Source organism: Hippocampus zosterae, chromosome 5 (assembly GCF_025434085.1).
Source record: "Hippocampus zosterae strain Florida chromosome 5, ASM2543408v3, whole genome shotgun sequence".
Classification (NCBI taxonomy): Eukaryota; Metazoa; Chordata; class Actinopteri; order Syngnathiformes; family Syngnathidae; genus Hippocampus; species Hippocampus zosterae.
The window spans coordinates 17,685,190-17,708,663 of NC_067455.1; the positions used below are offsets into that span (position 1 = coordinate 17,685,190).

At 47.3% G+C, this 23,474-nt stretch overlaps 2 protein-coding genes across 3 annotated transcripts; one reads left to right on the forward strand and one right to left on the reverse strand.

The window, feature by feature from the left end:
* Positions 1–1,251: 1,251 nt before the first annotated feature.
* Positions 1,252–15,765, forward strand: ppox (protoporphyrinogen oxidase). Of its 2 annotated transcripts, XM_052066584.1 has the most exons (14): positions 1,252–1,426; positions 1,986–2,072; positions 2,164–2,298; positions 5,828–5,943; positions 11,299–11,431; positions 11,614–11,758; positions 11,841–12,034; positions 13,137–13,197; positions 13,411–13,529; positions 13,608–13,721; positions 14,021–14,170; positions 14,342–14,384; positions 14,460–14,598; positions 15,333–15,765. In XM_052066584.1, exons 2-13 carry the CDS (start codon positions 1,989–1,991, stop codon positions 14,594–14,596), a joined length of 1,431 nt encoding a protein of 476 aa, XP_051922544.1. In that variant the 5' UTR covers positions 1,252–1,426; positions 1,986–1,988; the 3' UTR covers positions 14,597–14,598; positions 15,333–15,765. The 2 variants fall into 2 exon arrangements, with proteins under 2 accessions (XP_051922544.1, XP_051922543.1); XM_052066583.1 differs by having other exon boundaries at positions 14,460–15,765.
* rbm42 (RNA binding motif protein 42) lies at positions 15,154–23,207 on the reverse strand. The gene is made up of 12 exons (XM_052066589.1): positions 22,903–23,207; positions 22,357–22,414; positions 22,018–22,153; positions 21,481–21,544; positions 20,979–21,050; positions 20,738–20,880; positions 20,399–20,566; positions 19,248–19,385; positions 18,348–18,468; positions 18,165–18,262; positions 15,751–15,847; positions 15,154–15,361 (listed from the first exon to the last, which is right to left on the reverse strand). Exons 2-12 carry the CDS (start codon positions 22,410–22,412, stop codon positions 15,249–15,251), a joined length of 1,206 nt encoding a protein of 401 aa, XP_051922549.1. The 5' UTR covers positions 22,413–22,414; positions 22,903–23,207; the 3' UTR covers positions 15,154–15,248.
* Positions 23,208–23,474: the final 267 nt, after the last annotated feature.

The window sequence follows — 23,474 nt, forward strand, 5'->3', positions numbered from 1 at the left end:
GCTCCAGTCATCCGGGATGGTCTCGGACGTCCATACGGCGTTGTATACGCGATGAAGCCACGCTGAGATAATGTACTATGAATCGATACAAATACCACACTCAATGGCCTGCATGCGGGTGAAGTTAGTTTTTTGAGAGACTCATATCACTCCACAGAGGGATCCTACATTGTGCACCCACAACAGTGTTTTCAGTGGAATAACAGAAGTTATCTGTTACAGTGGCAATGTGAGATCACTGCCCTCCGGCTTCAGCAGAGAGCACAGACTTATACATGAATGGACTATAAATTGGCCCCTCAGCGCAGAATGCCGCCATCTTATGTTGCCACTGTTACTGACAATTGTTTCTGCTGGAAACACGGTCGTCAGTGTATCTTTTATGCTAGGATTCCTGTATGTAGTAAGGGGAACCTCTCAAACCACCAATGTCATTGTTTGCATCAACCATTCAGAGTATATTATATCCGTTTTGTGAATTAGGACAACAGAGGTTACATTTTTTTCCTTCTGGGCTTTGCTTTTATTTCATTGTTGATGAATCTGACAATGGCAGCACGGTGGGAAAAAATGATTAGCACATCCGCTTCACAGTGCAGAATTCATCAGGTCAAATCCAGCCTACTTGTGTCGAGTTTGCAAGTTCTCCTTATGCCTCTAAATGTTAGGTTGGGGTGACAATTGAGTAAGGTCAAGAGTTTAAACTTTATGAAATGTTTTAAAAGTAAGATCGAATAAGGCAAGGGTGGCCCGCTAATCCTCATAAGGGGGTGCTGGAGCCTATCCCAGCTGTCTTCGGGAAGTAGGCAGGGGACACCCTGGACCAGTTGCCAGCCAATCGCAGGGCACACAGAGACGAACAACCATTGGGCTGCGTAAAGTAAAATATTTACATAAATAGAGGCAGTGCAAGATGACTTTCCCTCTGTCGTCAGCCGCGAGATACGACTGGCAGTGAGTCCAGGTTATTGATAGAAGGGCGTTCATGAGCTGAGCCTGGTGTATTGTATATTTGGGCAAAAAACGTTTGAAATTATATACACACATCACATTCGAAAAAGATATGGGATTTATTAGAGCCAATAGTTCTACAGAATATGAATATTTTCCTTCGTTTTTTGTTTTTTTTCCCCCAGGAATTATTATTGTAGTTATCACAGCCCGCCATTGTGAGTGCTGACACATTTTACTGTTTTAGAGGACAACACGAATGAAAGCGAGGAAGAAGAAATTAATACATTAGCTTGACAACAGACCAAGCACGGTGGATATTCCGTTTCCGGTGGCCGGACATAATAAATGGTAACACCGTCGTGAGACCCGAAGGAAGTTTTTCCTTTTCCCCCTGCTCAGTCGAGAAACGACGGGAAGTACAATGTATGGTTTGGTTCTCAAACTTGTGGAGGAAAAGCTAACCATCTGACAGGTAAATTATTATTATTATTATTAACGTAAGTCCATCCATCCGTTTTTTTGTACTGCCTTGACAGTTTATACAACAGTTTATTTTATATATAATTTGTTCTCTCGCAGTATAGTTTTAACATTCATTTTTCTGCAAATGTACACCCTTTTTAAATAACTTACACTGACGATTGAAACAAGCTGCGCGTGTACCATAAAACCACGACATGCTGAAATTCTATCTTAAAATGAGATATAACAAGTGACATTTCGGCCCCGCTTTTCGTGCGTTTTTTTTTTTGGTAACAGGTGAGATCTTAAGTTAAAGACACGTATTGCTTACTGAGAACATTCTCAGTGACAGTCAAACAGTTTTCACCAGTGTAATTTTCTGCACGTTTTGCGTTGTATGTGGCAAAATGTGCAGCCGGGTGACGGACTAGGACGTCTGATAAACCAACGGCTTCATGTTCTTATCAGTCTCGTCGCACACTTCCATAGTTGCTCGCCGTGTTACAAGACGATAATGTGTCTCTGATGTTTGGTTAAAAGTGTTGCCATTATTTCTCATTTGTGTTCAGCCAATGAGGACTGTTGCGGTCCTGGGAGGGGGCATCGGGGGATTGGCAGCATCTTACTATCTTTGCAAAAGCACCCAGGTTGCTAAGGTAGGGCACAAATACAGTTCTCGAATTGCTATACTTCTCCATTTGCCGTCTTCCTTCAAACCGTAACAGCGTTTGTGGTTTTCTTCCCAAGGTAATTTTACTGGAGTCCAGCAATCGTTTTGGAGGTTGGCTGTGGTCCACCAGGAGGTCTGATGGAGGGGTATTTGAACATGGACCCAGAGGGATTCGACCTGCTGGGGCAGTGGGGCGAAATACCCTTAATATGGTAAGCCTACCCCTCCGAGAGTCGTCACCTTACCGTGGTGGAGGGGTTTGTGTGTCCCAATGATCCTAGAAGCTAAGTTGTCTGGGGCTTTATGCCCCTGGCAGTGTCACCCGTGGCAAACAGGTTCTAGGTGAGGGGCCAGACAAAGCACGGCTCAAAGACCCCTATGATGAATGAAATAAATGGACCTAGGTTTCCCTTGCCCGGACGTGGGTCACCGGGGCCCCCCTCCGGAGCCAGGCCTGGAGGTGGGGCTCGTTGGCAAGCGCCTGGTGGCCGGGCCTACACCCATGGGGCCCGGTCGGGCACAGCCCGAAGAGGCAACGTGGGTCCCCCTTCCCATGGGCTCACCACCCATGAGAGGGGCCAAAGGGGTCGGGTGCTATGTGATCTGGGCGGCAGCCAAAGGCGGGGACCCTGGCGGTCCGATCCTCGGCTGCAGAAACTAGCTCTTGGGACATGGAATGTCACCTCTCTGGCAGCCCGAGCTGGTGTGTGAGGCAGAGAATTTCCGACTGGATATAGTCGGACTTGCCTCCACACACAGCCTGGGTAGACGAGAGGGTTGCCTCCCTCCGCCTTCGGGTGGGTGGACGGGTCTGACTGTTGTTTGTGCATATGCACCAAACAGCAGCTCAGCATACCCACCCTTTTTGGAGTCCTTGGAGGGTGTGCTGGAGAGTACTCCTGCTGGGGACTCCCTTGTTCTGCTGGGGGACTTCAATGCTCACGTGGGCAATGACAGTGAGACCTGGAGGGGCGTGATTGGGAGGAACGGCCCCCCCGATCAAAACCCGAGTGGTGTTTTGTTATTGGACTTCTGTGCTCGTCACGGATTGTCCATAACGAACACCTTGTTCAAACATAAGGGTGTCCATATGTGCACTTGGCACCAGGACACCCTAGGTCGCAGTTCGATGATCGACTTTGTTGTTGTATCATCGGATTTGCGGCCGCATGTTCTGGACACTCGGGTGAAGAGAGGGGCGGAGCTGTCAACTGATCACCACCTGGTGGTGAGTAGGCTCCGATGGTGGGGGAAGATGCCGGTCCGTCCTGGCAGACCCAAACGTATAGTGAGGGTTTGTTGGGAGCGTCTGGCGGAATCTCCTGTCAGAAGGAGTTTTAACTCCCACCCTCGACAGAGCTTTTCCCATGGTCCGGGGGAGGCGGGGGACATTGAGCCCGAGTGGACCGTGTTCCGTGCCTCTATTGTTGAGGCGGCCAATCTGAGTTGTGGCCGTAAGGTGGTTGGTGCCTGTCGTGGCGGCAACCCCCGTACTCGCTGGTGGACACCAGCAGTAAGGGATGCCGTCAAGCTGAAGAAGGAGTCCTATCGAGCCTTTATGGCCTGTGGGACCCCAGAGGCAGCTGACGGGTATCGACTGGCCAAGCGGACCGCGGCTTCGGTGGTCGCCGAGGCAAAAACCCGAGCGTGGGAAGAGTTCGGTGAGACCATGGAAGCCGACTTCCGGACGGCTTCGAGGAAATTCTGGTCCACCATCCGACGTCTCAGGAGGGGGAAGCAGTGCACCACTAACACTGTGTACAGTGGGGATGGGGCGCTGCTGACTTCGACTCGGGACGTTGTGAACCGGTGGGCTTAGTACTTCGAAGACCTCCTCAACTCCACCAACACGCCTTCCTTGGAGGAAGCAGAGCCTGGGGACTCTGAGGTGGGCTCTCCTATCTCTGTGGTTGAAGTCACCGATGTGGTTAAAAAGCTCCTCGGTGGCAAGGCCGCGGGGGTGGATGAGATCCGCCCGGAGTTCCTCAAGGCTCTGGATGTTGTGGGGCTGTCCTGGTTGACACGCCTCTGCAACATCGCGTGGTCAACAGGGAGAGTGCCTCTGGATTGGCAGACCGGGGTGGTAGTCCCTCTTTTTAAAAAGGGGGACCGCAGGTGTGTTCCAACTACAGAGGGATCACACTCCTCAGCCTCCCTGGTGAGGTCTATTCAGGGGTGCTGGAGAGGAGGGTCCGTCGGGAAGTCGAGCCTCAGATTGAGAAGGAGCAGTGTGGTTTTCGTCCCGGCCGTGGAACAGTGGACCAGCTCTACACCCTTAGCAGGGTCCTTGAGGGTATGTGGGAATTCGCCCAACCAGTCTACATGTGTTTTGTGGACTTGGAGAAGGCGTTTGACCGTGTCCCTCGGGGAGTTCTGTGGGGGGTGCTTCGTGGGTATGGGGTACCGAACCCCCTGATACGGGCTGTTCGGTCACTGTACCACCGATGTCAGAGTTTGGTTCGCATTGCCGGCAGTAAGTCGGAATCGTTTCCAGTGGGGGTAGGACTCCGCCAAGGCTGCCCTTTGTCGCCGATTCTGTTCATAACCTTTATGGACAGAATTTCTAGGCGCAGCCGAAGCGTTGAGGGGGTCCGTTTTGGGAGCCTCAGTATTGCATCCCTGCTTTTTGCAGATGATGTGGTGCTGTTGGCTCCTTCAAACGGGGCTCTCCAACTCTCACTGGAGCGTTTCACAGCCGAGTGTGAAGCGGTTGGGATGAAAATCGGCACCTCCAAATCTGAAACCATGGTCCTCAGTCGGAAAAGGGTGGAGTGCCCCCTCCGGGTCGGGGAGGAGATCTTGCCCCAAGGGGAGGAGTTTAAGTATCTTGGGGTCTTGTTCACGAGTGCGGGTAGGAGGGAGCGGGAGATCGACAGGCGGATCGGTGCAGCGTCTGCTGTGATGCGGACGTTGTATCGGTCTGTCGTGGTGAAGAAGGAGCTGAGCCAAAGGGCGAAGCTCTCAATTTACCGGTCGATCTACGTCCCAACCCTCATCTATGGTCACGAGCTATGGGTCGTGACTGAAAGAACGAGATCCCGGATACAAGCGGCCGAAATGAGTTTTCTCCGCAGGGTGTCCGGGCTCTCCCTTAGAGATAAGGTGAGAAGCTCGGTCATCCGGGAGGGGCTCAGAGTCGAGCCGCTTCTCCTCCACATCGAGAGGAGCCAGATGAGGTGGCTTGGGCATCTGATTCGGATGCCTCCTGAGCGCCTCCCTGGTGAGGTGTTCCGGTCATGTCCCACCGGGAGGAGACCCCGAGGAAGACCCAGGACACGCTGGAGAGACTATGTCACCCAGCTTGCCTGGGAACGACTCGGGATCCCCCGGAGAGAGCTGGAAGAAGCAGCTAGGGAGAGGGAAGTCTGGGCTTCCCTGCTAAAGCTGTTGCCCTCGCGACCCGGCCCCGGATAAGCGGTAGATGATGGATGGATGGATGGATGGATGGTAAGCCTAAATGTAGTCATTGTGTGTGCGTGCGTGCGTGTGTGCATGTGTGCGTGTGTGTGTGTGTGTGTGTTTTACATCTATAAGAAGAAGAAGAAAATAACATTTGACCACCTTATTTAAATGCAATGATGAATCCTTTGGCATTGGTTATTTCGTCTCTTGAAAGCTGAACTATTTGCAGCTGAAGTAGAACCCAGAGGTGCATTTAAAGGGAAACCAAGTGGAGAAAAATGACAAATCCAATGACAGGGCACTGTTGTCCGTTACTCAAAGTAGTGTGTGTTTGTATAGGTGGAGGACCTTGGTCTTTCAGGAGAGATACTGCCCGTCACCTACAGTCATGATGCATCTAAGAACAGATATTTGTATGTCAACAAACAACTTCATAGGATGCCTTCTGGAATAAGGTAAAAGACTGCTTTCATCAAAAGGTTCACATTTGTAAGGCACACAGCAAAATGCATTTCAATGAAAAGGTCAAATCACATTTCAGAAAAGTATAGCAAACTCGGCTGCATATTATACATGTACAATGCATATAAAACATCTATACACCCCTGTTGAGACCAACAACTGAGATACCCATAGAATGACTGCCGTTACGAACCCAGTGTGGCAGATGTGCCAGCCAATTATGCCACCATTTTGCCGGCTCAAACTGGTTCACCTTTCCCTCGAATGTCTTTGAAATTGTGACAAATGGATCTCAGCTTTTGCTGTAGCACACCAGACACAAAATACACTGCCCTCCATAATTATTGGCACCCCTTGTTAAGATCTGTTCTTACTTTCTAATACCGGTAAATGTTTTTCTCAATAATACAGGACAAAAATTCACCAAAACAAAACATGACAAAAGGGGACATCTACTGCTTTTATTCTATTTCATTATGTTACTACCCCGTTTTTATAAAGTGTAATATTACAGATGGCTATTTTTCGCAAAGCAATACTTTATGTACCATGGAAAAGATCCCCTCCGTGAGCCGTCACCTTACCGTGGTGGAGGGGTTTGCGTGTCCCAATGATCCTAGGAGCTAAGTTGTCTGGGGCTTTATGCCCCTGGCAGGGTCACCCATGGCAAACAAGTTCTAGGTGAGGGGCCAGACAAAGCACGGCTCATTGACCCTTATGATGAATACAATAGATGGACCACGGTTTCCCTTGCCCGAACGCCGGTCACCGGGGCCCCACTCTGGAGCCAGGCCTGGAGGTGGGGCTCGTTGGCAAGCGCCTGGTGGCCGGGCCTACACCCATGGGGCCCGGCCGGGCACAGCCCGAAGAGGCAACGTGGGTCCCCCTTCCCATGGGCTCACCACCCATGAGAGGGGCCAAAGGGGTCGGGTGCAATGTGAGCTGGGCGGCAGCCAAAGGTGGGGACCCTGGCGGTCCGATCCTCGGCTACAGAAGCTAGCTCTTGGGACATGGAATGTCACCTCTCTGGCAGGTAAGGAGCCCGAGCTGGTGTGTGAGGCAGAGAATTTCCGACTGGATATAGTCGGACTTGCCTCCACACACAGCCTGGGTTCTGGTACCAGTTCTCTCGAGAGGGGTTGGACTCTCTTCCACTCTGGAGTTGCTCACGGTGAGAGGCGCAGAGCAGGTGTGGGCATACTCATTGCCCCCCGGCTCAGTGCCTGTACATTGGGGTTCACACCGGTAGACGAGAGGGTTGCCTCCCTCCGCCTTCGGGTGGGTGGACGGGTCCTGACTGTTGTTTGTGCATATGCACCAAACAGCAGCTCAGCAGACCCACCCTTTTTGGAGTCCTTGGAGGGTGTGCTGGAGAGTGCTCCTGCTGGGGACTCCCTTGTTCTGCTGGGGGACTTCAATGCTCACGTGGGCAATGACAGTGAGAGCTGGAGGGGCGTGATTGGGAGGAACCGCCCCTCCGATCAGAACTCGAGTGGTGTTTTGTTACTGGACTTCTGTGTTCGCCACGGATTGTCCATAACGAACACCTTGTTCAAACATAAGGGTGTCCATATGTGCACTTGGCACCAGGACACCCTAGGCCGCAGTTCGATGATCGACTTTGTAGTTGTATCATCGGATTTGCGGCCGCATGTTCTGGACACTCCCACCTTCGACAGAGCTTTTCCCATGTTCCGGGGGGAGGCGGGGGACATTGAGCCCGAGTGGACCGTGTTCCGTGCCTCTATTGTTGAGGCGGCCAATCTGAGTTGTGGCCGTAAGGTGGTTGGTGCCTGTCGTGGCGGCAACCCCCGTACTCGCTGGTGGACACCAGCAGTAAGGGATGCCGTCAAGCTGAAGAAGGAGTCCTATCGAGCCTTTATGGCCTGTGGGACCCCAGAGGCAGCTGACGAGTATCGCCTGGCCAAGCGGAACGCGGCTTCGGTGGTCGCCGAGGCAAAAACCCGAGCGTGGGAAGAGTTTGGTGAGGCCATGGAAGCCGACTTCCGGACGGCTTCGAGGAAATTCTGGTCCACCATACGACGTCTCAGGAGGGGAAAGCAGTGCACCGCTAACACTGTGTACAGTGGGGATGGGGCGCTGCTGACTTCGACTCGGGACGTTGTGAACCGGTGGGCAGAGTACTTCGAAGACCTCCTCAACTCCACCAACACGTCTTCCTTGGAGGAAGCAGAGCCTGGGGACTCTGGGCTCTCCTATCTCTGTGGCTGAAGTCACCGATATGGTTAAAAAGCTCCTCGGTGGCAAGGCCCCAGGAGTGGATGAGATCCGCCCGGAGTTCCTCAAGGCTCTGGATGTTGTGGGGCTGTCCTGGTTGACACGGCTCTGCAACATCGCGTGGTCAACAGGGAGAGTGCCTCTGGATTGGCAGACCGGGGTGGTTGTCCCTCTTTTTAAAAAGGGGGACCGGAGGGTGTGTTCCAACTATAGAGGGATCACACTCCTCAGCCTCCCTGGTAAGGTCTATTCAGGGGTGCTGGAGAGGAGGGTCCGTCAGGAAGTCGAGCCTCAGATTGAGGAGGAGCAGTGTGGTTTTCGTCCCGGCCGTGAAACAGTGGACCAGCTCTACACCCTTAGCAGGGTCCTCGAGGGTATGTGGGAATTCGCCCAACTGGTCTACATTAAGGGTGTGGAAAATAATCGATATTAGTCGATACATCGATGCGCACGTCCGCGATCCGAGTGCATCGGCTCATTCACTGGGTACGACGCGATTGACGGGTGAAATCGCGGTTCATCACGATGCATTGATGGGTATCGGTGAAATCGCGATTCATCACGATGCATTGATGGGTATCGGTAAAATCCGATTCAATCGCCGTTTTATTCATGTTAAACGTCACATATCTGCCCTTTCCTAGGCGCAATGAATGCACCATCATTGCTTTGCGTTTTGTGTTGAATACGGACGGTAGCCGTGCGTCACATACAGTCCAGAACACAAATAGCGAAACATTATGGAAGTTAGCGCACGCAGCAGCAAGGAAACTACTATATTTAATGCAGCCGCAACATTCAAATCTTATGTTTGGAAATACTACGGCTTCGAAAAGAAAGACGGAAAGCTTGATAAAACCTCCGTAATTTGCAAGGAATGTCGCACTAAGAAGCCATACAACGGCAGCACCACAAATATGCAGACCCACTTAAACCGATGGCACCAGATCACCGACAAGTTTCCCTCCCGCTTCCCCGCCCAGTTCCTCGTCGGACACCGGAGAAACTCTTGGTAAACCAGGTCAGGATCAGAAAAAAATTGCCTCTTATTTTGGGAGTCCCCTTGCAACTCACTGTGACCGCGCAATGGCTATAACTAAGGTCACTGCTTATTTCATATGCAAAGACCTCCAGCCTTAGCGTGGTGGACAACGAGGGTTTCAGACAGCTCGTGCACGTTTTGGAACACAGGTATAAAATACCAGACAGGTCTGTGTTCACTTACAAACATATTCCCGATGTGTACAACAAAGTGAGAAGTGAGATTACTGTGTCGCTGAACAGTGCGCAAAGAGTTGCACTTACAGTGGATGGGTGGACATCTTGCGCTAGAGATTCATATACATATATATATTATTATTATATTTCATATAAGACACTCGGTGAGAATAGTCTGTTTGGGTTTACACTATAGCAACAGCTGTGAGTCTCAGGTGCCAAATTGTTTACATTTTCTTTGCACAAAACCCAATTGTGAAAGGGCTTAAATAAGTTGTTTTACAAGTTCTACTCTTTATAAGGAATAAAGTGGTATCCTTTTTGTAATACCATACTGAATTCCATCTTTTTAAAAGCTTTTTTTCTTTGCTTATTTGCATCATGTTTAATTGCACAATATCGCAACAAATTGCATTGTATCGTATCGGATCGCATTGATTTGAACTTAATGTGTATCGAATCGTATCGCATCGTGACGACGGTGAAACGTATCGCCAGAAAATTCCATGTATCGTTTAAGTATCGCATCGCTGGCAGTGGATCGTGATGTGTATCGAATCGTCCTCAGTGCTGAGATTCACATCCCTAGTCTACATGTGTTTTGTGGACTTGGAGAAGGCGTTTGACCGTGTCCCTCGGGGAGTTCTGTGGGGGTTGCTTCGAGGGTATGGGGTACCGAACCCCCTGATACGGGCTGCTCGGTCACTATACCACCGATGTCAGAGTTTGGTTCGGATTGCCGGCAGTAAGTCGGCATCGTTTCCAGTGGGGGTAGGACTCCGCCAAGGCTGCCCTTTGTCACCGATTCTGTTCAGAACCTTTATGGACAGAATTTCTAGGCGCAGCCGAAGCGTTGAGGGGGTCCGTTTTGGGGGCCTCAGTATTGCATCCCTGCTTTTTGCAGATGATGTGGTGCTGCTGGCTCCTTCAAACAGGGCTCTCCAACTCTCACTGGAGCGTTTCGCAGCCGAGTGTGAAGCGTTTGGGATGAAGATCAGCACCTCCAAATCTGAAACCATGGTCCTCAGTCGAAAAAGGGTGGAGTGCCCCCTCCGGGTCGGGGAGATTTTGTCCCAAGTGGAGGAGTTCAAGTATCTTGGGATCTTGTTCACGAGTGGGGGCAGAAGGGAGCGGGAGATCGACAGGCGGATTGGTGCAGCGTCTGCTGTGATGCGGACATTGTATCGGTCTGTCGTGGTGAAGAAGGAGCTGAGCCAAAGGGCGAAGCTCTCAATTTACCGGTCGATCTTCGTTCCAACCCTCATCTATGGTCACGAGCTATGGGTCGTGACCGAAAGAACGAGATCCCGGTTATAAGCGGCCGAAATGAGTTTTCTCCGCAGGGTGTCCAGGCTCTCCTTTAGAGATAAAGTGAGAAGCTCGGTCATCCGGGAGGGGCTCGGAGTCGAGTCGCTTCTCCTCCATATCGAGAGGAGCCAGATGAGGTGGCTTGGGCATCTGATTCGGATGCCTCCTGAGCGCCTCCCCGGTGAGGTGTTCCGGTCATGCCCCACCGGGAGGAGACCCCGAGGAAGACCCAGGACACGCTGGAGAGACTGTCAACCAGCTTGCCTGGGAACGACTCGGGATCACCTGGGAAGAGCTAGACGAAGTAGCTAGGGAGAGGGAAGTCTGGGCGTCCCTGCTAAAGCTGTTGCCCCTGCGACCCGGCCCCGGATAAGCGGTAGATGATGGATGGATGGAAGAAAAGATGCTAACCACTAATTCACAGTGCTGCTTATCATGTTTTTCCCGATGTATTTTGCGATATTATAATAATACTACATTAATAGAAATAAGGCTTTTGCGCTACAACAAAATGTCAGCATCCAATGCATTACACCTAATATAATCACTTCCATTCTCCTTTCTGTTGTCTTGCTCTTTCTCAGTGGTCTTCTCCGAACAGTGCCTCCTTTCTCACGCCCTCTGTTATTCAGCATCGCCACTGAGATATTTGTCAAGAAAAGCAAAGAGGAGGACGAATCCATCCATTCGTTTGTGTCTCGAAGGCTTGGAAAAGAGGTGAGGATAAAGGAAGACTTGAAGACTTCATCAAACTTATTCCTTTGCCCCATGAGCGCTTGGGGGAATTATGGGAGCGACTTCCGGTTTGAATTGGAACCGGTGACATTCTAACTGTGTGTGTGTGTGTGTGTGTGTGTGTGTGTGTGTGTGTGTGTGCGTGCGTGCGTGCACGGTGCTAGCTTGCCGACATTGCCGTGGACAGTCTGTGTCGGGGGGTGTTTGCAGGAGATTGCCGCAAGTTGAGTGTGCGGTCCTGTTTTCCCGTTCTCTACAATGCAGAGCAGCGCAGAGGTTCCCTGACACTCGGCATGCTGCTTGGCTCTGGTATCGCCCCAATTTCAAATGTCTTTTTCATGCACGTGTGTAGGAAATTGCATGTTCAAGTTTTATTGGCGTAAACCTGCAGGCCCTTCCCAACTAGTTCCTCCTGGTCCCCTGAGCCAAAGATCTGTCAAAGAGTCGTGGGCCCAGTGGTCCCTCAGAAGGGGGTTGGAGGAACTCCCAGAGTCCATCACTGACTTTCTTCAAAGGAGCAGGAGGGTGCAGCTACACAGAGAGACGCCTGTAAAATGCATCAGTTATTCAGCTTCAGGTTGGACGGTGAGAGAAGAGACATATTTGCTGTTGTTTCCTGGCTTCCTTGTACTTTACTGTATTGAGTATGTACAACCCCCAATTCAAATGCAGTTGTGACATGATTTCAAATCTAAATTAAAAAGAGAAAAGAATGTTTCCCAAATCCTTGTCGATATATATTCAAGTAAACACACTACAACCCCAAATAATTAATGTTAAACTTTGTTTTGTTTCTTTTTTTGTTGCAAGTATTCAGTCATTTTGAATTTGACGCCTATAATACATCCCCGCCTTCCAAAATAAAAGTTGAAGCAGGGCCATATTTACCACCTTTCCATTTAACAACAGTCACGGGTTATGGACCCGAGGACATTAATTGTTGAAGTTTTACAGGTAGAATTCATTCCCATTCTTGCTTGATGTGCACCTTAATTTGCTCAACAGTCCGGGGTCTTTGTTGTCGCACTTTACGCTTCATAATGCGCCACACGTTTTCAATAAGGGACAGGTCAGGACTGCAGCCAGGCCAGTCTAGTAGCCGGCCCCTTGCACAATGTGGCTTGGCATTGTGTCTTGCTGGAAAAAGCATGGCCATCCCTTAAAAATAACTTGCCTAGATGGCAACATAGGTTTCTCCAGAACCTCTATGTACCTTTCAGCATTACTGTTGCCTGCACAGACGTGCAAGTTTCTCATGTCATGGGCACTTACACACCCCCGCACCATCACGGATGCTTTTCAACTTTGAATGGTCATCTGTTGTGTTGTCCATGATTTCCTGAAACTGTTTGAAATGGGGACTTGTCAAATCACAGCAAAGTCTTTCACTTTGCGTCAGTCCATCTCAGAAGAGCTCAGGCCAACCAGAAGCTGATGGTGTTTCCGGGTGTTGTTGATAAAATGGCTTTTGCTTTTCTTGCTGGAGTTTTAGCTTTCATTTGGAGCTCGAGTGACAAATATATACTGTATTTATTTAAATGATCTTTTCCACATCGAATCTGGTTTTCAATACAATGCCACCTGAGGGTTCAAAGTTAACAAACATTCAATCCTGGTTTTCAGCCCTCCATGCTTATATTCAGGGACTTCGTCGAAAATATCTCTCACAATGCGTGTTTGTGTTCAGATCCATTTGGAGGATGGGACCATAACGGCTGACCACATCATCTCTGCTTTGCCCGCTAAAGGTCAGGCAGGACTTCAATGATGTCCCAACATATCATTTTACCACCCCAATGCCAGGGAAGTGTTGCTGTGTAAAAAAAAATCTAACTAAAAACTGTAAACTGAAAAAAAACCTCACCCTGATACAGAATAACCCAACACTTTACAAAAATCGTTTTTAATATAAAAATCAAAATGTGTGTGTATGTGTGTGTGCGCGCGTGTGGTGCCCACAGTACTCTCATCTGTCCTGCCGTCCTCCTGTCAGCCGCTCATCCAGAAGCTGCAGGACATCTCCTGCGTCACTGTCGCTGTTGTAAATCTGCAGTATGAGGGCTCTGTACTTCCTGTGACAGTGAGTACGGCATTAACAAACTTGTCAACGTGCACTCACACAGTTAAGCGACAAGCGTGCGTGTTGGTCCTTCGTCAGGGATTTGGACACTTGGTTCCATCATCAGAGGATCACGGTTTACTGGGTGTGGTCTACGACTCTGTCCCCTTCCCTCAACACAACAGATCTGAAGGACTCACAACGAGACTGACGGTAACACTATTACTACTGTATTGTGACAGTTACATTTTCTCTCAAGGAAACTACAATTTCCACAAAAGCATGTTTCTAAATTTTGCCCATTTGGTTATTCAAAATTTTATAGGTTGGGGCAATTGTCCTCCAATTCTGGATTGACCCATTTAACCAACTGGCATTTCTATTGTATGTGCCTTCCTATCTCCGATGTAGAGAAATAAGTTATGGAGAGCACAATGTGCTCCGTCACTGTTATTGGAAGTCGTTTTTCTTTCGAGTTTGAGTCCAACTTTGTGGCTGTATCTGTTATCTAGGTGATGATGGGAGGCGCCTGGTTCCAAGAAGTCTTTGGCTCCCCAGATGCAGTAAGAGAGGAGCATCTTTTAGAGCGAGCCACCGAGGCGGTGCGCCTTCACCTGGGAGTCACCTCGGCGCCCAGCTGGAGTTGGGTGTCTCTGCAGAAGGTATGAGCAAGTGCTGTGCAGTGGTACCTTTACTCAATGAGTGTGCCTCAACTTACAAGTTTTTGAAATTGTGTTCTATTCTTTTTTTATTTTATTTTGGGCTTTGTATGTCTTCCTATATTCTGATGACATAATTGTTACATATCCATGTTAATGTATGTCTCTTATCAGGATTGTATACCTCAGTATTATGAGGGGCACTTCCGTAGAGTTGGTACGTATGAACTCACTCGGGATTATGCTCCACTTTGCTCTGTAGTATTTTTATGTGGATGCGTTGTCATTTTAGAGAACATGCGCAGCTTCATAAAGAACAACAGCCTTCCACTTTCACTGACTGGCTCTTCCTATGATGGCGTGGCTGTCAATGATGTCATCTATAGTGCAAGGACAGCTGTAGAAGAATTATTAGGAAATGGAATTTAATGGTGAGGCAATAACTTGACCTCGTAATATTTCTAACTGTACAACAGTGTTGGGAAGGGGAGTATTTTGTCATATCTGGAGATTATATACAAATTAATTGACAATGCATCTATGAAGACCTCTCCATCTTGGATGCAGGTGAACACGCGCTTTGGGAGTGAGTAGTGGCTCATTTGCATAATAAAGCTGCTTTCAAACAGTGAAAAGTGTGCCGCAATTCCTGAGCCTTGCTGTACATTCATCAAAGCGTGTCACAGATGTGATTCAGATTCCGAAAACTTTATTTATCTCCGTGGGGCTATTAGAAGAAACACATGGGAGCTCCTGTGATGGTGTGCAAAAATTACATGTCTCCTTTTTGAGCATCTTAAAGCTTGCAACTTTCTCAAGAAAATTAGTTAAGTGAAGCAAAGTCCACTTCTGAAGAGAAGTGGACGAATACTGCATTTTCTGACATGAGCTTTGAATAAAGTTATGAATGTATAACTTGGATTAGATTGTGTGCTGAGCAAAAAAGTGAGAGCGCTAGAGAATTCAGGACAAAAGGAACACAGCCATCATAAAGATTTGACTTTATTTAAAAAGAGAAGTGGGGGTGGGAAATGCATCATAGTCCATTTGCGGCAAGTTTTAGTGGTGTATGCAAAGCTATTTATCTCAGGCCCAGCTTCTTCTTCTCTCTCTGCTTTTTTCGTACGACCTCCATGTTGCGGTCCTTCCACATGCTTTTCCTCAGTTTGATGGGACGGCTGCCAACATACTTCCCTGCAGTGAGAGGAAGACGCATATCAATTGAACACGCAAGATGGAGTCCCAAATTTGGGTTTTATGTAAGGCTGTCCCAATCACATATTTCTGCACTCAAGTCATTTGCTATGAAGTATTTGCCAGTACAGAGTCCCTATCCAATACCTCTTCAATGCAATGAAGACAAAGAAGACCACATCCAAATTGTTCATTTCCTTGTGTAGTTGAATGTGTGTCATACTTAATGCTCATGTTTGTCACAGTTTTTTTTTTCCAAACAAACCCTGAATATCATCTGTCAATCATGTGATCCGCTTCAATTTCCGATCATGTAGACTGGATCAAGACAAACCTAGTTTTAAGTGTTATAAAACAAATGTGCCAGTAAAGTTGACAAATACACTCACCGTTCATTTCCCTCATGGCTCGCACGTAATCATTTGGATCTTTGAAGCTGACAAATCCGTAGCCTTTCGTTTTTCCTGTGCGCTTGTCTCTCACCACCTGAGGGTGACAAAGTTAGCAAAACTGACTGTGAAAATTGCAAACATTTTTCATCGGTATACTCCAGTGAGCCCTCACTGAAGTGTACCGTTTTCCACTCCACCCCCATGAAAGGTGCCTTTCCATCATAATCCCACTCCCCCCCCAACCACTGTTTTATACCTTACAGCAGGGGTGTCCAAACATTTTGCCAAGGGGGCAAGATTTTATGTGGTAAAATGTCGGGGGCCGACTTTGGCTGACATTCTTTACATGCCTGCGTGGGTTTTCTCCGGGTGCTCCGGTTTCCTCCCACATTCCAAAAACATGCGTGGCAGGCTGATTGAACACTCTAAAATTGTCCCTAGGTGTGAGTGTGAGTGCGAATGGTTGTTTGTTTCTGTGTGCCCTGCGATTGGCTGGCAACCTATTCAGGGTGTCCCCCGCCTATTGCCCGAAGACAGCTGGGATAGGCTCCAGCACCCCCCGCGACCCTAGTGAGGATCAAGCGGCTCGGAAGATGAATGAATGAATGAACAAGCAATACACATATCCACAACTGCAAGGATCATTTGAAATATGACATATCAGTCAATATAAACACGGAGTGATGTCTTGTTAACTCGTGAGTGATGCCCTCTAGTGTCTAAATGCTATTACTCATTTAGCCACTAGAGGGAAGCAGTACTCTATGAAACATCACTCACCAGTCTACGAGACCTCAGTCAATGCAACACGTGTTCCATTGCGCCCAACCTGCGGGCCAGACGGCACTGACTTTATGACGGGCCGAGGGCCGGATGAAATTCGACCGCGGGCCGGATTTGGCCCGCGGGCCGGACTTTATATGGTTTTCCAAGATGGCGCCCGAGTAGGCAGCCTTCGGCAAGTGCTCTTCAAGAGCCTTGCTTTTTTGTTCTTTTTTGCTGTTTTTGTCTTTTGTTTTGTCACATGTTGTTTGTTGTTTCATTGTGTGGACCTGATATGGACTGTTTTCAGCGCTTTTTGGCCACGACATTCGTCAAAGGAGCAGTATCTGTGCTTGGTGGTTGCGCCTTCTCGGCAGCACGCCTGTACCAGCACAGATTTTGATTGGGAGGAATGTCGGCGCCATTGACTGTCGGTGCTGGACAGACCTGGGGCGCTTGTGTTTTTTGCGCCAGTAATGGGCAGCATTTTTCACAACCCCGATTTGTTCAGTGGCTATGTCAGCGCTGTTGGACAGTTGGCGTTGGTGCGGCTGGATGGATGGCCGCTGAAGTTGAGGATGAGGAGAGAGGAGCGTTGGCGAAGAGCGCAGATGCATATTTGGAACCGTGAGTCGCCGCTTGGAATTGAAATGGATTTCATTGGGACAGGAGAAGTTAACCAATCTCTTTTTTCGTCAATGGATGCTACAGCTTCTTGTTGACTTTGAAACTTAGCTTGTAGCCGACGTGTGCACATTTTGAGCATGACGTCTCTGATCCACTGGTTAAAGGACACTTTGATTCTCTCCTCTTTCATCTCAAACCGCTTCAAACAACAAAGCGTGTGACGGAAAAGTGGTTAGGACTGCACGTGTTTTATGTTATGTGTTGTGTTTATTATTTTACCTTATGTTAACTGTTTTGTAAAGCGCTTTGTTACAGCTGCCGCTGTTGTGAAAGCGCTATATAAATCAGTATGTATTGTATTGTATTGATTCAAATGATCAGCTCATCAGCAAGCTCTGCAGAAGCCCGATATCAAACCTGATCATTTGAATCAGGTGTGTTGGAGGAGGGAGACATCTAAACTATGCAGGACAAGGGAGCCTCGAGGACCGGTGTTGGTGACTCCTGATGTACGCTCTACTCGAATTTAAAAAATAAATACAGACTCACCCTCGTAGTATTACCATGAGGCTAAGAGACCTGTTTGTATGTGACGCTGTGTCATTTAAAACCAGCAAATGTCTTTGGAGCATGTGTGAAAGCTGAGCTTGTCATCCTTGACGAAATGTGCAAACAGCACAATTCAAGCCTACTGAATTCAATGAAGAGACGCGGCCAAAGAGATACACAAGTCGGCAGCGACCAATCAGAGGAAAGCCGTTTTCCATGTCAAGTTAAAAACAAGAGGCCCAGTTAAAGCACTGCTGATTGACATTTTTAATCGTTGTGAATATTGTTGAGAAAACAGACCGTTCAAAATCAGTTTTCTGACCAACAAAAATAGCTTGAAAAGGGGGCACCCCACACACACACACGTGAGACATTTAAACTTACTACATTTTTACAATGTAGTAAAACAATATAAATTTGAGTATTGACCATTGGGTGAAACGCTTTGAACACGAGCATCACTGCAAACCCACCTTTGCTTTGAGGAAAGACGGATACCTGCTGAAGGCTCTGGCCAGTATGTCGTCATTGACCTCATTCCCAAGGTCCCCGCAGAAGATACGGAAGTCATCTACCACGGAGAGGGACGCGGGTCGGGTGAGACAAAGCAACCTTCATGTCATACCTTGGTCGTGACGACAAGCAAGTGCTGCTACCTGCTTCCCACTCCAACAGGCTGGCGTCCTCCCAGGAAGTCCCCGCCGCTGTTCGAATACATTTCTTCACCTTGTCGGACTTCGGCTTGCCCTTCTTGTCTTCTGAAGACGTTTCCACAGGCTTGAACACACGAGACAAACATGCCACATTTACATCCTATTTAATTCCCAATGCTTCAATTTAATGTTTTTTTTCTGTGTTAATTTGAATTGTTTGGAAAGACAATGAGGAGTTTTTGTGTTGCCGTTTGTGGAGTCAGACTATGGAACCGTTTGAGTGTGGGGTTGAAAACTACAAATAGAACCCAATTTAAAAAAGAGGTATAAAGAGAGGATTTACAATACATACAGAAATGGAGGGGTGAGGGGGTGACAATCACAAGGTAATTAATTGGTTATTGAATTACTTGGTTACTGATTTACCATTGGGTTGTTCATTTGGGCTTACTTTTTTTGTGTATTCTGGAACACAGACATTGAGATTTCACACCAATCTCTCCCCATATTTTGGTCTATGAGACAAATGACATCACAACCACAGTAGAAATTTTGCCTGCTGAAGCAACATACTTGAGGAAGCTTCAAAAGTGATCAGCCGTGTATATTATTATTAATCGATTTTTTATTTTTTCATGCATTTCTTTTTGCAAGTATGCGTTTGTCCATTCATCTGATTTTCTTTTTTGGAGGGGAGTACATTGTACATCGACATATATAATGTACTTAATTGGATTGGATACAACTTTATTGTCAATGGGAATACTTTTAAACAGTCCGATATTCTTTTGTATTGTAAATTACTTTTGGGCTGATGTCCTGAACTATCATAATGAGTGACTTCATTTTTTATTTTGATGTGAAATCAAAAACAACCCTTTCAAAATAAATGAATGCTTGTACCTCCGGGCGTACAGGCTCACGCTCGGGCATCATGCTGGGTCCGATGACAGCGCCACTGTCTTCGCTTTCCTTCTTCTCCAGCAGGCCCGCCGCCACCACGGCTGCCTGTTGCTCAGCAACCCGAGCCGCCAGCTCCTCCTGACACCACGACACACAACTTTACCACACGGAGAACTGATACGATGAAGTTTTCATTTACTTGCGATCAGTAATTTGCTGCTTTTCTGAAAATTATTATTCTTGAATATTTATTTTGTTACTGATAAACTTGTACTCCAGCCCATCTTAGGGCCAGACAGTAAAAATTATCTAAATATTTATGAGATGGGCATTCTATCCCTGGGGCTGAATCGTACATTTTTGGGGGACGGAGAACGGAGGATGAGAATTTTTTTTAAAGAACGGAAGTGGGTTTTCTTTTTAATCATCCCCAACTGGGTTAAGTATTTGGTGACGGGAGGCAAAATAACAAGGCCAGAGTGTAGCCAAATACTATTTTCTTAACAGGCTATTAACAGCACACCCTTTTTCATCTCAATAGTTTTATAGCAACACTGCCTAGTGTACAGTCAGAACACAAAGTACCTACGGACACACAGGAAAAAGTTTGGGGACCCTGCCCTAAACGGTCACTGACTTACCTATTTGCCATGTCCGATGATACTAATGCAGCGCGTTATACCGGAGACAAATTCCTTGTGTGTTCTACATACTTGGCCAATAAAGATGATTCTGATATACGTGATGAATACGTCAATGTTTGCATGTTGCAATCACAGTTTTGGCACATTCGGCGATGTTTGGATTCCTACACTACGGGTTTAGACTGTCATGTTGCATCACTGTGCAGTAAGTGAGACGGACATATTACATGAGTGTCGGCAACTAAAGAAGCGACGATGATGGAAGGCTACCCAGGTCGCGGATGGCGAACGGATCGGCAAAATAGAGGAAAAGTAGCCATCTCGGATATTTACAATTTGATTGACAATGTGCAGCCCTCAAATTTTAGTTTACAAGCCACTGTTCTGCAAGTAAAAAAAAAAAAGTCATGTATATAGCTAACGGGAGATGATGGAGGTGGTGAGGGACCATACATGACAACACAGAACTTTCATTATGCCAGTTAACATGTTTGAAGAGACGGTTACCATTCTGGCTTGCCGCTGAGCCCTCACGTCATTTTTTCGGGGCGCAACAGTGATAGGCGGGGCAGAGTATACGGTGGGAGCCGCTTGGAAGACTGTTGGCTGCTTGATGGAAGTCTGGACTGCTGTTCTGGTAGGTGGCGAGGGCACCATGGACATCACCTCGCTGACCTGGACAAACGGAATGGGTTGAAATGGTTCATGGTTGATTAATAAACCTTCATAAGAAGTCAAGCGGGTCATTATCGTTACAACCACTTTGAGCTACTAATAAGGAACTGTTGGTGCACAAACAAGGTGGTAAAAGTAAATTAGTGCCAAGTGGCGACTAAGAACACTGACGGGAGGTGGAGAGGTCATGTGCTGGACAGGCGGAGAAACGCCCTGAGGCGTGGAAGGTGGGATCATCATGGGTGGAGGTGGAGGAGGCCGCGGCAGAGGAGGGGCTACTGGAGGCCCGCGCATCATATGGAGCCTCGGACCGCCTGCAACATTACAGCATGTATACACAAATAGGATCAGATTACGGTATTTCATTTAAGTATAAAACTACTAAAAAGAGTTTTTGGTGGATTAACTTTACCAGGTCTCTGTAAAATATGGGGAACGAAGGCTGGTCTCATTGTTGGAGGAGGGGAAGCACGTACCGGAGGAACTGCAGCAGACAAGTCATACACTTGAACAGGGTTGGCAATGGGTCATCAAACATTTTAGACAACATGGCTAAAGAGAAAAAAATGTTCAAGCCACATTTCAGTGTATAGTGAGCGACGAAATCACATATTTATGTGGCGGTCATGCTGCCTGTTTCGCCACTACCTTGCTAGGTGTGCCACTCATGCATACACAAGGCAGATGGAGACACTGTAGTCAAAATAACACAAAACACACAAGATTTTATGGAAAATCTTTTTTTTTTTTCAGTCATAGCTTGATGGATAATTGCGTGCTGTAGTGGAAGAGATGTGCCATGTTATTATTAATAAGGAAGTGGCAATTAATCGCGCTTATTGCTTTTTCAAAATCTTTCCTAAAAAGTCACATACATATGGCTGAGCATGTAACTAGCAGTGAATTACATTTACCTGGTCCAACAAAGGTCGGTGGTGGTCCAACAAAAGCCCCTCTTGCCTCTAGTGTTTGCTGGACCTGAGAAAGGAAGAACAAGAAGTGAGACATACTTGGTTTGTAACTGCTCCCACGAGATTTGCCAAATGAGTTGGTTATTAGAAGTTTTAGGAGTGTGTGCGAGGCAATCAAGTTATGACACTAGAATCATACTGTAAGATTTTTTTTCCAGTTTCAACTTTCAGGCACTCTCAAGCGCAGATGAGACCTGGTAACTTGGTACCCATTTGACTGCAACCCGCTGCCTCAAAATTTTACCGTGGAAGTCACAATGACATTCAGGATCACAAAGAAAAACAAGAGGAGTTTTATTTTTGTTTCACAACAACAAGAAACGCTTGACAGCAAATAAAGTGATCAAACTAGACCAGACTTTTTTTCCATACCAGGGAGCGTCAAAGTTTATTTTTTTAGACATTGATTTGTTCACTGGGGGGAAAATGTCAAACTGCTATACAAAAGCTATAGCTCTTAACTAGAGAAAGGATACCAACCTGTCTGTAGGTGTTGGTGCCTATGATTGGTCGAACTACAGGGAGCGCTGTGACAGCCAAAGCTACTGGCAGAGCCTCCATGACGGGTGGGTTTCCTGATAGTGGCACAGGTCCACCTAGAACCTCTTGCTCAAACCTTTAACAAGAAACATGTCAAACCTTTGCATTGACACTGGAATCGGATACCTTTACATGTTCTAACGATGGATCATTCAAATGTTACTGTTTTTGAACATGGGACAGAACAGTGCTAGAGACAAAACATATAATAATGATAACAATAAATTACCGGTAGGTAGCAACTCTGAATGGAATCAGAATACAGTGACCAGTACTTACAGAGCCATCTCTGCCTCCATCTCCTTCATACGTTCCTCTCCTGACTTGAGGGCCATTGCTAGGACACACACAAGACACCAGAAACTGTCAGATTATACCCGACATTTTCAGACACTCGTTACTCTGTGAAATCATGCCTAATTCAATTCTGCTGTAACTGTGCTGATCGCCAAGCAGAGATTTGGAAATCACATGGTGGGATAATAGCGTCATATCAAATGCCCCCCCCACACACACACACAAACTACACAAACATATTCATTCATACATGCATTCATACATAAATAAACAAATACTGCATTATTTCCCATGATTTGTCTTGTGTTCGGTTGTATTCTTTTGATTAAGTTAAATGTTCTGTAAAGCGCTTTGTTACAGCTGCTGTGCAAGAGCTATATAAAAAAGATTTAGAATGTAAAGCGTGGTAAAATTTAAAGTGGTTGACAGTCACCGCGCAGCTTATCTTCATTACCAAAGTTTTGATTTGTCGGGTGAACACCATTTATTCTCACGAATGTAATCACGTGCCGTATGATTTGCACTTACCGTTATTTGCAACTGCGATTCTTTCTGTCTTGTCGAGGCTAGGCTTTAGCTAGCATATAAAATTATAGTGGTAGTGGTGGTGGGTGATGATTGCCCTTGTTATCATAAAATGTGGGTTAAGCTTGAGTGATATAATTCGCCTGTTAACCAATATAGTACATCTTTGGAAGATCATAACAACTACACATACTCACGATTGTAAGAAAAAAAACAGAAAATCGTCGTCAACACGTAAACCACCTTGTTAGCATTAGCTTTCAGGTTGCATTTCCGCCGTTTCCTCATTACTCCACTGCCCCTTAGTGGCCCGGAGTGTGAGGTGTGTGTGCGCGTGTGTACGTGTGCGTGCGTCCGCGTGTGTGCGCGTGCGTCCGCGTGTGTGTGTGTTTGTGTGTTGTGCGTGTGTTTGTGCGTGTGTTTGTGCGTGTGTTTGTGCGTGTGTTTGTGTGTTTATGCGTGTGTGTGTGTGTGTGTGTGTGTGTGTGTGTGTGTGTGTGTGTGTGTGCGTGCGTGTAGGAGATTAATGCGCTACCAGAAACTGAATCTGAATAATTAGGGCCAGAGCATGTACC